At 34.2% G+C, this 15658-nt stretch overlaps 1 protein-coding gene across 2 annotated transcripts in view; it reads right to left on the minus strand.

Annotated features, from left to right (window-relative positions):
• The window catches only part of AQR (aquarius intron-binding spliceosomal factor), a 97466-nt gene that overhangs the window by 21885 nt on the left and 59923 nt on the right, over nt 1-15658 (minus strand). For both annotated transcript variants that reach the window (XM_020879116.2, XM_020879115.2), the window contains exons 19-26: nt 14999-15166; nt 13756-13925; nt 12467-12708; nt 10524-10670; nt 9698-9767; nt 7300-7410; nt 4560-4669; nt 1826-1961 (exon numbers count right to left, since the gene is read on the minus strand). In XM_020879116.2, the coding sequence (XP_020734775.2) occupies nt 1826-1961; nt 4560-4669; nt 7300-7410; nt 9698-9767; nt 10524-10670; nt 12467-12708; nt 13756-13925; nt 14999-15166 (1154 nt within the window). The remainder of the gene's footprint in view (nt 1-1825; nt 1962-4559; nt 4670-7299; nt 7411-9697; nt 9768-10523; nt 10671-12466; nt 12709-13755; nt 13926-14998; nt 15167-15658) is intronic.

Genomic DNA, 15658 nt, shown 5'->3' on the forward strand with positions numbered 1-15658 from the left:
AAGTAACTAAACAACAACATTTTAAATAATAAAATGAAAAATGCGTCTAGTTTGGTCTTCTCTGGTGGTCCAGTAGGAAAAGGAAAAGAAAAGCAATCTTTTACCCAACCAGACTGTTTCTTACCCAAGTCACTGACAAACTGCTCTTCTTTTATAAAAGTAAACTTTAAGACTGTAGGGTAAAAAACCCTTAAATAAAACATGTACAGATGGGAAAGAACCCTAGAATTATCTCATGGGACTTTTTATCTCAGATGTTTCAGATTTCCCATGCATATTCAAAACAGTTTATGATTGATGATCCAAAAAGCCCTCTCTGAACAAAGAAATTCCTTATTTTTTCACTATCTCAGTTTCTTTCCATATATGGTTAAGTCCAGCTCTAGTAGCTTTTTAATCAATTTAGCACTTGTCAATCCTTCTCTGAGACCTTCAAAATTTTTTGAATTCTCTTTAGTATACATATAAAAAACTTCTGGTTAAGCTGACTATGTATTTGAAAGCTCATTTTATGACTTTTTGGATATAGATAGTTTAAATATATGCTGGAGTAAATGCTAACTATGACCCTACTCAGTTCCTACTTAATTTTTGTAATTCTCTCAGTTTTTCTGTTATAACTTCAGTGTTTCTCAAGCTGTGGTCCTTAGGCAGAATATCTGAGAAGCTAAATAAAAATGTAGATCCCTGGATATCATGTCATATTAAAAGAAAGTCTCTGGGGACAGAGCTTGAGAATTTTCCATTTCAACAATTTTCCTAATGTGATTATTATGTGTTGAAAATTGTTGATGTATACTGTGAGGCCTCCAGTTCATATTTTTCAAATTTATTACTTAGGCCTCAATAATTTATATGCTATTTCTGCTACTATTAAAAGTAGCTTTCACTAAGAGCCTGGTGACTTTTATCTTATGACAAACATGCACTTGAGCATGATCATTACTCCATTATTCAAAGTTCTTAAGAGTCTAAAGCGAAGATAACTTTGCAAAATCATGCATATGTCCCATGTTTCATAAGGAACCATGAAATACACTCATTTTGAATGGACTCAACTGGCTTATCAGTTTATAATGAGCATAAATTTTTTTCATATACATTTAAAAATTTCAACACTGTGATCTATACCTAAAATATATAAGTAGTATTAGTACAAAGAGAACAAATAGTTACACAAAAATCTTCATTATATGATGTTCAATCCATTTAAAATTACTAGTAAACCAAGTAAGTATTAAAATCTTATTTTTATTCATTTCTCATTAATTTTCACACCCGCAAAATTAACTCTAAAAAAAGCAAAAACATACCTCTAAATTGAAGTCAAAGAATTTTTAACTTAAACTCCTTACTTTGAAATCAATTCTATAACAAGATGTATTTTGGGAAATTTAAACAGAAAATATGCTTTTCTTTATTTCTTGATTAATATGCCTATTAAAAGTAAGTTAAAAAACTGCATCTGTTATACTGGTGGCTACACTATTTAGTTATATTTCTATAGTAATGAAAATAAATGAAAAAATAAAAAAGAGAGACTAGAAACTTTGTCAATAACAAAAAAGGAGAAGAAAAAAATTTAAAAGTAGCAACACTGGCCTTTCACTGAATGAGTCATCAAGTAAAGTTATTTAGCAAAGAAAACTGAAGACAATAGGAGACAAAGCATTTAACATCCAAAAATATAACTCTGGCAACAGCATATATTTTAATCTACTCAAAAAAATAATTTTCAAGAAAGGATTTCCAGAACCCATCCCCATTTCTAAATAAAGAGTATATTCCAATAAAGTATGATTTACATATCTTTAATCTCTTATACCTGATACAAGAAGAAATAGCCCGCAGTCTCACAAGTGTATGAAGCATCTCCTGGAACCCCGAGACTCTTCTGCAATCGTTTGACTTCTTCTAAAAGTTCTATTCTTCGAGCTAGGACATAATTAACTCTTCCATACCTAAAAATTTCAATTAAGCAAAAAAGCAAAATTATATTATGACGAGACTTTCAAAGAAACTGTCAGCAAAATATTTAAGAAAATCATAACAGAAATAATAAATGAGCAAAGAAAATAAAAGGTAGAAAACATAATTTATATTTACTAAGTAGCATTGGTATAAAATAACTCAAGTGGTAGGTCTTTAGTTATTGTATACCAAAGCTACTTAAAATCTACCAATGGATCAAGGATGATGTGCAAATGTGTTGGTGGTCTGTGAGAAAGGAAAATTAACTATATTTAAACACCTTTAGTTCAGCTATTTTTCTTTTTTCTTCATAAAAAGACCGTCACAAAGAAGAAAACACTATAGTAGATTCAAGTGCTAGTTCATCTCATGACAAACCAGAATATAGTTTACAAACTGGCTACTCTAAATACCACTATCATAAAAGTAGGTTAGCTCTAAAAGTTCTGAAATGTAATTTCAAAATTTATTTGCTTATTCTTTGGCATTGAACACAGCTTGGCATCTGGACCAAATAGGTTCATAAATATTTGCTGAATGTGTAAGAAACTGAAATTTGGAGAGTACCTGATCCAAAGATAGGTAGTTAAGAAAAAAAAGTGGAACCAGAACTGGATGCCAAAGCCTGTGCAATTTCTTTCTACCATAACAAAGTGCCTGCTATGATTTCTCACCACCAAAAAAAAAAAAAAGCAGCAGCAGTACACAATGGAATCCTATATGATATTTGCTCAAGTATTCTATCAATCTAAAACTATATTAAAAAGTCTAAATTAATTATAAAAAGGGAAAGCAATGTACAGAATACTTCATTTTATTGGGCTTCACTTTACTGTACTTTGCAGATACTGTATTTTTTACAAATTGAAGGTTTGTGGCAACACTGCATTTAACAAGTCTATCACTGTCATTTTTTTCCAACAGCATTTGCTGTCTGTATCAAATTTTGGAGATTCTTGAACTATTTCAAACATTTTCATTATTATCATATTTGTTTTCTGTGATCTCTGATATTATCATTGTCACCACTTTGGGGTGCCACAAATCATGCCCATGTAAGACGGCAAACTTAACTGATGAATGAGCATGTTCTGACTACATGTTCTGCTCCATTAATTGGTTATTCCCCCATCTTTTTAATTATGACAAAGAGAAAAATGAAATAATTGCATAATCAAAGAAGCACACACATTACTAATAAGGCCTGGAGCTTGACTTACCCATCAGAAAGCAAAAAGAGTTTTCCCTCAAGAAAATTGGTAGCACCAGAAATCACTTTAAAAACTCTACTTCTTTTCTATTATAATATTCTCTAAAAACTATAAATTATGCTGCAATACACTTATAGTTACAGTACTTAGCACTTCATCAGCCTGTATATATTCACCAAAATCTGAATTAGCAGATTTTTAGAGTTGAGTCCACTTGTGTAACTTAGGTTTAACAAGAAGAAATACCCATGGGAAGAATTCAGAAGCATTACCAGCTGTTCAAAAATTAAGAATCCAGAGCCCCAAGTAACTTAATGTGTGTTGATCTTGCCCTTTGACTTTTTAGAAGCTAAAAAATATTTGGTGAGCTCTTTAATATAAGAACTCAAAATAAATGCAATGTGGTAATTTAATACTCTTTTAGTTCTTCCGATGTCTATAATCAATTTAGTAATGATTACAAAAGTAATGTTCAATAGCCAAAGGCTGTATTAATTATGTCTATGTCAGAAATCAAGCTTTAAAAACTAGTTTAATTATAAATGAAACGAGCTATTTTTTATACAGCAACTTTGAAGGAAAAATCAAAATACTAAAAGCAGAAGAAATCTGACTTGTAAAATTTAGTCACTTTATGTCACATTAACATAAAGTCCAGCTAAACTGGCAATAAATTCCTGAAATAATACTTACAACCCCAAAGCTTATACTATCACTAATCTCCAGGTGCATTTTGTTAAGTGAATCTACGTAATAGATGCCCAGATTATATGAAATTAAATGTCTAGATGAAATGTAAAATGGAGTTGTGTAAAGTTGTATAGTTTGGGTTTGGCAATGTTGACTTCAGTTAACAGAAAGCAAATGGAAATATGCAATTTAAAAAAGATGAACAAGATAACTCTTTTCACTGAAATAACCCTATGTTTGAGGGGGAAAATGACATAAACATGTAGAACTGGAGCAGAGGGAGATCATGACTGGACTTTGGGGTCAACCTAGTATACCTATGTTGCTGCTGCTAAGTCACTTCAGTCGTGTCCGACTCTGTGCGACCCCATAGACGGCAGCCCACCAGGCTCCCCCGTCCCTGGGACTCTCCAGGTAAGAACACTGGAGTGGGTTGCCAGTTCCTTCTCCAATGCATGAAAGTGAAAAGTGAAAGTGAAGTCGCTCAGTCATGTCCAAGTCCTAGCGACCCCATGGACTGCAGCCTACCAGGCTCCTCCATTTTATGTAGGTTACGCTAAAACCCTTCAGAATTCATTTGGGTTATTCACTGCTCTCTTTCCTGTTGCTTTTTTCTTTATTAAAGAAAAAGAGGAGAAGGTTAAAAATTCTTCATAAATGAGTTTCAAAACATTCCCATTTGCTCACCTGCTGAAATCTTTCTCGGTCTCCAGCTCTTCTTCTCCATGACCAAGACGCAGGAGGTGGCGCTCGTCAATGTCTAAAGCCATGATTTTCTCAAACAACTGGTTCAGGGCCTGGAGAATAAAAAAAAGAATGAATGAGTTTTAAAGAATCAGTAGGCTCCTTTAAAAGTAACAAAAACTAACAATCACAAGGGTAGAAATGAATGAGTATTGCCCAGTCAGATAAGAATCAAAGTCTACACACAGAAGGAAACATATTACGCCATTTATAATTTAAATGAAATAGTGTTTTTATTGATTTGTGATAATGCAATATATGTATGTATAGTCAAATAATAACTGGAAATCATAAAAAGTCATCTATCTATTACATCTCTGATAATTTGTGAAAAGAGAAGGCTTTGGCTCAGTTTCTATTTCCCTCAAGTAGTAATAATTACTAAAATAATTAGCGATCACATCAAATTTCACTTTACTCAACAAAATTTCTATGAGTTGCAGAAAACTGGAAGGGTTTTGTGGTTAGAGAAGGCCTCCCAGGAGGTGTGTTGATAGAAGGCATCAAGAGGACCAGAGAGAGGAAACCAAAGTACAACACTCAAATCTTAGGCTGAGAGTCTAAATTAGCTCTTGACACAGTAGGGAGCAGAGCGCTATTTGCAAACTGTTCTGATGAAAGACATACCCATGAAATGTTCATCTCTGGGGCTTCCTGAAATCCTCGTACTTATTATCTGAACATCTGTAGTCACAAGGTTTTGCAGAAAGGCAAACATTTCATTGCATGTAAAGAAATACTACTAAAAACGACATTTAAAGATTAGCCCCCACTCAAATATTTCTCTGAATTTATCACTAGTCTAGCCCTGACCATGAAGTCAATATCCAGTCTTGTAAACATCCAAGCTATAAAGTATACAGCTATCTTTTACTACCAAAATTCCAGCAACTAGAGCTCAGAAACTGATGAGATAAACAAAATTATCCGAAAAAATAATCCACACTATCCAAACTCTTAATATTCTCCATCTAAAACTTGAGATACAATAGATCAGACCACATGGCATTAGTCACTATTTAAACCTTCTCTATCGAAACTTATGAACCACATAGATTTAGAGGGCAAAAAATACTCGCACATGGCAATCTCAGAAAAAACTGCAAGATTTCATCATAAATTAAAGCGATGTTGGAGAATGGCTTGAATCACATATTCAAACCAAGATGGGGTATACAAACTCTGAAAAATAAATAATTTGCATTAAAGAGGATGATTTGATTATCAAAGGATCAAGGATGTCTTTGGCTATTTTAGCAAAATAACATCATCTCTAAAACAGTGCTACACAAGTCAGTCATAAGTAGAGGATACTACAGAAAGTCATTTTCCAGTTATGACAAAATTTGTTTAAAAAAAAAACCAGTATGTTAAAACAACACACGAATAATATCTTACTCATTCTAAGAAGTTGAAAATAGGTAAAATTATTACAGACTAGATTTCATCAAACAGAAGAAAGAAAAAGTCATAGTCTTCTTTTATCAAGATAAAGCCTGATTACACTCTCCCCTGCACAATTTTAGTATACCATACCAGTAACTTACAAACACTAAAGATAAGAAAACAGAGTGAATGAACTGGATCGACAGTTAATAGTTTTAAAATTCTGGGATTAAAAGTTGATGAATAACAGAATTAATAACACTGAACATTTTAAAAACCCAGTGCTTCTTCATAGACCAGTTTTTTTAAAAAAAAAACTAGTGAACTGAAAGCACTATTTTTAATATGTATTCAGAGAAAACAAGTACCTTGGGCACAGACTACAGTGCAAGTTTCACAACATGTTTCAGAAGATTCTGAGAGTTGCCTGTCACATTTTACATGAGAATTAATAAATATTACTTGTTCTTCCTTATTTCTATGACAGCTTTAGAATAAATACCCTGGCACACATATAGATGTAAAGATCATTTTTCATCCATGATTTACAAGAAAAGAGTTTGTTTTTCTTGTTTTAGCTATTTATAAAGGGTCAGTTGTTCAGTCGTGTCCAACTCTTTGCAACCCCGTGGACAGTAGCCTGCCAGGCTTGTCTGTCCATGGGATTCTCCAGGCAAGAATACTGGAGTGGGTTGCCATTCCCTTCCCTAGGGGACCCTCCTGATCCGGGGGTGGCAGTTGGGTCTCCCACATTGCAGGCAGATTCTTTACTATCTGAGCCACCGGGAAGCCCCAGCTATTTATAAATGTTTTATGTACTGGACCAGCAACCTAAAACAGTCCACCCATATTCATATGTACACTTCATAAGAACTTAAAATTCAATCCAGTGTCAATATGATATAGGTTTAGTCTCTTAGGAATATCCATCCTAGTAGCAGAAAAATACGACTAGTAAGGGGTAATGCTTTTAAAGTAAAAGCTTTAGCTACGAATGGAAGATGGGGGAAAAAGTCAATTACCACGTATCCAAATATTCCTCTCAGCTTTTCCGCATGCGGACTGCCTCTATTAGAATGGTCTGGTCATGACCAGTGATACTCCAAGATTAACTCAACAACAAACACTATGCTCATCAGCCTTTCCTGATATTCTGTGTGCCCATAATCAGATTATCGTATAAGCAGAAACCTGCATTGTGCTTCCACGCATCTCCTGTTCTGTACATGCACATCCAATTCACACAAGCATGTGCACACATGAGCGCACATGTACACACACATTCCATTGTTCTTACCTGATTGGAATGAGTAACAATCAGAGTCCTCTGCTCTGGGAAATTGTGGTAGATGTTGGATATAATTTGAACTGCCACATCTGTTTTTCCTGTACCTGGTGGACCCACAACCTAAAAAGCAGATGAACACATAGCAAACTAGTGAATTACCACATTGTTAGAAAAAGAAAATTTTCAACTTGAAAGATGAAACAAGTTAAAAAATTTGCTAGGTAAGTTCAATGCAACATGAAGAAAGTAAGAGTTAGTGCACTTGAAGATGAATCAATAGAAATCAGCCATCCCGAATAAAAAGCAGAAAAAAAGATTCATGACCTCATGAATCCATGGAGCAATATTAAAAGGTCTGATATCCATGAAGTTCTACAGAGGCAAAAGTAAACAGCGTAGAAAAGTATTTAAAGAAATAATGGCTGGAAATTTCTCAAATCTGGCAAAAGACATAAATCAACAGATTCAAGAAGCTCACTGAAGCATAAACAGAACAATACCAAAGAAATCTAAGACCAGACATACAATAATTAAATGGTTGGAATCTAAAGACATAGAAAAAATCTTAATAGTAACTAGAGAAAAATGCTATATTACATATAGCAAAAAGACATTTCAAATGACTGTGCACTTCTCATCAGAACCATGGAAACCAAAAGGAAGAGGAATCACATTTTTAAAGAGCTGAAAAGAGAAAACTATCAGTGAAAATTCTATGTCCAGTGAAAAACATTTTAAAGAATGAAAATGAATTAGAGAGACTCTCAGATAAAGGAATACAAAGGTTAGCTCATTGTTAGCTGATCTGTTCTTCATATTGGTAAAAGAAATTCTTCAGACAAGGGAAATGACACCAGGGAATTCCATGGTGGTTCAGTGTTTAGGACTCTGCGCTTCTGCTACTGGGGGCCTGGGTTCAATCCCTGGTCAGGGAAGTAAGATCCCACATGCTACACAGTGGGAAAAAAAAAAAGGAAATGATACCAGAGGCTACTTGAGATATCAGGAATACAGGATAAATGGTAAATGTAGTAGACGACTCTTCTCCTCTGGAGTTCTTATAAAATATGTTTGATGTCTGTAATAAAAAATTTTAATATTGTGTGATAGTATTTTCAATGTATTTACAGGTAAAATATATGACAACTACAACATAAAATGGGAGGGTAAAGGGACTTATATGGAAGCAAGGATCCTCCATTCAATTTAAGAGACAAAATATTGATTCTAAGTAGGCTGTGAAAAGGTAAGTATGTAAATTATAGCTCTCTAGAGCAGCCTTAAGGAAAATTACAAAGGAGATATAAACAGAATGGATAAGTAGGAATGAGACTAAAAACTATCGAAGTAACTCAGAAAAAGGCAGGAAAAGGGAAATAGGAACACACAAAAAGGCAGCAATCGTAAAAAAGAAATAATAAAACAGAGGCCTAAATCCACACACATCAATGAGAACATTAAATGTAAACGGACTGAACACACCAATTAAAAGCAGAGACTTCAGAAAAGAGGGAAAACACCATGCCCAAACATATGCTGTCTACAAGAAACTCACTTCAAATGTAACAGGTAGGTTAGAAGTGAAAGGACAGTAAAAGATGTGTCACGCAAACACTAATCAAAAGAAAATTGCATTGGCTATATTAATATCAAAGTAGGCTTTAGAGCAAAGAAAGTTACCAGTGATGAAGACAGACATTACACATGACAAAAGCATCAATTCACCAATAAGACACAACAACCCTGAAAGGGTACGTACATCTCCATAACACTTTAAGACACATGAAGCAAAAACTGATAGAACTGAAGGGAGAAGCAAATTCACAATTGCAGCTGGAGACTTCAACAATCTTCTCTCAAGGAAGAGAAGTAGTGAACAATAGCAACAACCAAATGGCGTACATAGGACACTCCACTCAAGGCAACAGAGCACATATTCAAGTGCACATGGAATATTCACCAACAGGTCATGTCCTGGGCCATAAAACAAACCTTAATAAGTTGAAAAAAATTAGAAAGTATTCAATATGTTCTCTGACCATAATAGACTTAGAACAGGAAACCAGTAACTAGAAGACAACAGGAAAATCTCCAAATAACTGGAAATTAAACACACTTCTAAATCAGTGTCAACAGAACTTTTCTGCTAATGGCCAGCAAATAAACACTTTATGCATTGTGGCAGCATAAAAATGGCAGTACATGAACGGCCATAGCTCGGTTCTAACGAAACATCTTTTATGAACATTGAAATGAGTAGTATCAATGACATAAGATGCCACAATTACTTATACACACTTAATTCAATTGGGTTTCTGTGCTTAAAAATGGAATATACTCTGAAAATCTGATGCTTACTTCTAGTCTGAATCCATTTCAAGAACTAGTAGAACAGTAATTCTCTTACCATAGTTAGCCCAGGCTGCATTCCAGCACGGATGGCCTCTATCTGTGTATGAGTGAACTGAATTGTATTCCTGCAAATAAGAGTTGATAAGAAACTGGTTAAACATAAAGGTGGATGATGCTAATAAGAATTTAGACAACGAGATGTCTGAACATTTGCTCTGTATTTGTCCCTGGTCTCCCAATCTCTTCTTCCTCCCATCTGACCCCTTTTTGTGGCTATGCGTGTGCAGCAGAAAGTACATAAAGACATACTCTTTTAAAACATTTTAAATGTACAGTACAATATTGCTAACTACAAGCACAAGCAGATCACGTGACTGACCCAGTCTATTCTGAAAGACTTTCTTTACCTCTGCCCCTCCCCAGACCAATTAAAACTGAATGAATCTTGTGGAAAAAAAAGACTACAGTTATTTTTCAATATGGTTAGCCCAGATCTTATCTGTAGTGTCAAAGTACTGGTTCCCCATCTACTATCAACACAATGCCACTTTATTACTCATGACACACACGAGTAGCAGCTACAAGGGTAGCTGCTAAATGTAACACATGGTCATGAAGTAAGAACCTGTGGTCACATTCAGGAAGACTGCTAATATTTCTTTTCCATAGTAGCTGAAAATGTTTCTTTTTGAAATATTATTACACAATGGTAAAAAATGTCTGAACTACTGAATCAACTAACAGAAGAAAAGTAAAGAGGGTCCAGAATCAGAAGTTTCTTAAAATTTTCAAAGAATCAGAAAAACTTTCAAATACTACTAATCCATGTGAAATAGCAAACTATTATCTAATACTATAATTAGCAGAGGCAGTGAAACTACCGTTTGGGTTGGTTGTAAGGATAAGGGCCTCTATTAGGAATAACATGAGGTTCGACAATCAAAGTTTTTGCCTCCTCCGTGTCTTCATCTTCCCCATCAACATCTTTCCTCTTCTTCCCCTTTCCACTTCTTACTGGAAAAGTAATCCTACAAGACCAAAACCTTTGTTTATTTTCACAATTAACAACAATTTGCCAATACCTGTCTCATTCATGACATTGTACAGAGGACAATCATAAGCAAGAATCATTTATGGTTTTAAAGGAACTCTCTCTGCATATAAATTTCAAAAAAGTAGATTTAAAAGCACTGAAATGTGGTTAAGGGTATTTAGACTAAGAAAAAGCCATCTGATTAAGGGAGAATCAAAGAAGAAACATTTATCTAATTTTTTTTTTCTATAGGAAATAACGTTTTTTTAACTGGGATAATATTCATATAAAAGTCACCTTTTAAAAGGTTCAATTCAATGGGTTTTAGTACATTCACAATGTTGTACAGTCATCACATCACTACTCTCTAATGCCAGAATATTTTCATCATGCAAAGGAAACTCCATGTCAATTAAGCAGTCACTCTGTATTCCAACTCAAACCTAGCCTCTGTCAATCAGTCTACTTTCTGTCTTTATATCAGACTATTCTGGTCATTTTGTGTAAATGGAATCATATAGTATTTGTTCTCTTCTGTCTAGCTTCTTTCACTTAGCATAATGTTTATAAAAGAAAATTTACATACCTACAGCATATTTGCTGTAAAGTGCTTTACACATTGACCTTCATTTAATCAGAAAAGGCTTTATGGGAAAGATAGTATCTAAAATAAATTTCAAAAGACATTCCAGGAAGAAACAAATAGCCAGTTCTACAGAAGTGTAGGATTCAGTAGAGAAAATAAGGCTAGAGAGAAAGACTGGCACCTTGTTATGACACCTCTGGAATATCAAACCTTTAAGGCAGAAGTTCTTAGCCTGGGGTCAAGAATATCCCAGGAAACAACTCCCCATAGGTACCTGGTGGAAAGTCAATGAAAACTCTTGAGATTAAACTAAAAAATTAATTCTCTATTTGTACTTTTTCCAGTCTTTGTTCACATTCTGAAAAAACATTAAAAAAAGCTAAGAACCAAAGAAGCTAAGAGGTCAGTTTCTAGTCAGACAATGGAATGACTCTGGCAGTAGGCATCATATAATGGATTTAAGAAAGGCGACATGAGGCAGGAAAGACCCTACCATTACAAAGACTGAAAGTGCTGAGGGTTTAGAGATTAGGGAACTATGGAGGAAGACTTGGTTTGAGAATTTAAAAGGGTACATGTTTTTAATATGTATAATTATTATATTTATTTTTAATGGTTAATTAAAACCTATATGTTCTAATTTGCAACTAAGAAAGTGATTAAGTCCTTTGCTAACAACCCAGGTATACCGAGTGCTTTGCCACTAGCTCATATGATGGAATTCATGAAGCACTCAGTACTTCACAAACTGTTCTTTTTTTTTTACTTAAACTAATCCAAAGCTCCTTTAATTCTGAGTATAACAATATTATTAATATTTAAAATTGTGAAAACAAATAGGGTTAAAAGAAAAAAAGAATTTTTTCCTAAAAAGCAAGAGTTCAAAATCACATGACTCTTTATATTAATTAGGACTTATTTCTTCAGTCAAATGCTACAAATATATCAATATAATACTCTTCAAACTGATCGCTTGTAAGACAAAGACTACTTTTACTGTGGTCTTAAAATAGCTACTACACAAAGAATTAGAAATAGAGTCAAATAAAATAAATTTATCCCAGTGATTATATGGGGAAGGTTAAAAACTACCCAAACAAAATCTAGATATGATACTTAAAACTTACTTTAGCTATAGTCCTGATGGTCTCACTCAGAATGACTACAGAAAGCTTGGATAGGAGTGTATCCAGTTTTGACTTTACCTGAAGGGGGGTATCTGGAGAGCTGGGTCATCCACAGTTACTTTAACATTATGACCAGGAAAGCTGGTTTTTAAATGTTCAATGGAGAGAAATGTATCATTGAAATCAAGGGTGGCAATCTGATTGGGCATTTTGGAATAATGTGCACTACTGGGATCCCCGTAACCCAAAATGATGTCGTGCAGCCAGTCAGGGACCACACAGTCAGTGTTCATCAGGTTCCGGATCGTCTCCAGCACAGCCTGTCAAGAGGACAAAAACGGATCTGTCAAGACATCTCAAACATCTGCACTTCAGTGGAATGTAGAGCTGGCTGCACTACTCCAGAATTCCCAAGTGTTTCAAGGCAAGAAGCTATTTTCTGCTGACAGGTGCTCGGCTAGACTGAATCAACAGCTATATTTCCAGCTGATACCATACACTGAGTTAAACAAAAGACCAAACTTAGCAAGAACAGTTTATCCATTAGGAGATCATTTAGACAGAATGTCATAGATGAGTTTATCGCTTGACTTCTGTTGAGTAGGATGAAAATCTGATCAGTTCTACACAATAGCAAGAAAACATTATAGAACAAACCCTTGAAAAAAAATGTTTCCTCTTAGAAATTCCTGGCGTTTCCTCTATCTTATAGCCTATAGTTCCTCATTACTGAGACCACACACAACCAGAAGCACATTAATGTACGCCTTGATGGTGAAACACACCACAATTGAGAAATACTAAAATTAGCACTGCTAGAGATAAGAAATAAAAAATAAATGAACAATGATAAAAATGAAATGTCTAAATTTCAGAATGAAACAATTAGGACTACAATAAGAGGTCCCTGTAATAGTCAATACATAGTCAAAAGTAATTACTAAAAGTCAAGGCAGATTCTTAGACTTTCCAATAATTATTTCAACAAAGTGATCTATGCAACATATGAAAATCAGAAGGTAAGGCAATTAATTTCAAAGAATAAAAAAAGATATTTTTATATTATAAATGCTATACATCCAACAAGATAATGAAATAACAAGATAGTGTATGTTAATCACACTTATTTTCTTGCACTAACCTCTACCTAAAATTCTTAGTCTCATCAAAAGACAAAATAAGATTTAGCAAATAAATTTATTTCAGATTTAATCTATAAGTTAAGAATTTAAGAGATCTGTTTAAAATCAAAACAAAAGCAGTGATCATGATTTTAAATCTTTTTAAACCTAGTATCTGTGTAGTTATGTCTTAAAAGTTATTCAAATGAAGACACAGTACTTTTAATTATATAGCCCACAAGTTACCTTAAAGTTATTTTCCTTTGGTTTTCTTCTCATTATTACATTGAAAGTTTCATACACATCTTCTGCTCCATTTTGTATAGTATTGGTCATATCTTGTTGATACTGATTTGGATCCAAAAACACTCTAAAAGTCCTTGATTCTCCTCTAAGACTGGGTCTGGGTTCAGGTCCTAGACATTTTTTTTTAAAGTTTGTTAAATGAAATATATACATTTCAAATATCAAAGTAAGTTAGCAGTATTCCTTTTCTAGAAATGATGAGTAAAGTATTCAGACTTAACTGCAAGCCATTCCTCCAACTAGAATGACTTCCACTCATCCATTTCAAATTCCAAGCTGAAAGGATTTTCTCCTTTCTCTAAATTGTTACTATTTCTTCCCAGAACAATCCTGTGATGTTGATGCCCTCAACTAGAATAGGCACCTTACAAGCCAAAGAACTTTACTTGAGTCAGTTACTCATAGCTCCTTCTGTGTGTGTGTGAATATGTTAGTTGCCTCAGCTGTGTCCAACTCTTCTTGCGACCCCGTGGACTGTAGCCCGTGAGGCTCCTCTTGCAGGCAAGAATATGGGAGTGGGTTGCCATTTCCTTCTCCAGGGGATCTTCCTGACCCAGTGATTGAATCTGGGTTTCCTCCACTGCAAGCAGATTTTTTACTGACTGAGCCACCAAGGAATCCCCAAGGAGATGTTTCTAAATAGGGTTATGCTGGCATCTTGGGCAAGATAATTCCTTCTAGAAGACAGTTCTGCTTAGGTACTTAACATCCCTGGCCCCATCCATCAAACATTAATAGCTGACCATTGCCTCCCTACCCCAGTCATATGATATCATAGATACCACCATGTATTTTAAATCACAGGACAGTGTTGTTTCCATTTATGAGCCAGTGCTATCATGAATCAGATCAGTGAAACTTAAAAAGGAAAAATTAAGAAAATATATCAGTGAACAACTATAGGAGGTATTCAGAGGTTTTTAAAAGCAATAAAGTATCATAAAAGGAAGAGTTTTAAATATAGGCAATTTCAAAAGAGCCTGCCCAAAATGTAATACAGAAGTCCAGAAACCATATTATTTATCTCTAAAACTGGGTGGTAGGTACCCTACACATTTCTATATATATAATCCTTTGTGCTGATTTAGTATATAAAACAACTAAAAAATTACCTAGGATGCAAAAAGGCAAAGAAATTTATCATTATGTACACATACACTTTCAAAAATAAAAATCCTCATACCGTCTTCAATGACACGCCCTTTATCATCTAGCATGCCCTGGATTTCACAGCCTCTGACGTAAACTAGGCCAACCTGCTCAATAAAAGGTCTTCTTCGGTCAAACTTGGTGCCATAAGGTTTTGTGGGACGCACAGTAATTAAAAAGCATACATCATGCTTCCGAAGGCCTAGTAAAACATCAAACACATTTTCACTTATTAGAATGCTGCTGCTTTCTGTCTTCCATTGGTAAATTCTCTTCCTTTTATCTTTGGAAAAGATATAAAAAACATTTAAAATAGCAGAGATGATCAATGATTATATTTACTTTGTAACATAATTATAATTTCCTATACCTTTAATACTCAATGTTTGACAGCAATAATTAAATAAAAGTTTCTCTTTACATTAAAATGAGAAAATTTATGCCATATATACATTACTGGATAAGTCCTCTAGATCATGTTACAACTCCAAAATTAGATGGAGTTCTTCTTTCTTATTTCTAACATTCTTAATAAGTAAACAAAAATATGGCTGGTATCTATATCATATTTAGCAGGTTTATAACATCAGTTTAAAACTATCCATCAGTGTCATTTCAACAATGGTCTAACTGCATTTCACCAGAATAGGTCAACCCTAGAATAATTCATCAAGGCATGAAAGCACTGTTTACA

This window comes from Odocoileus virginianus, chromosome 6 (assembly GCF_023699985.2).
Source record: "Odocoileus virginianus isolate 20LAN1187 ecotype Illinois chromosome 6, Ovbor_1.2, whole genome shotgun sequence".
NCBI classification, from domain to species: domain Eukaryota; kingdom Metazoa; phylum Chordata; class Mammalia; order Artiodactyla; family Cervidae; genus Odocoileus; species Odocoileus virginianus.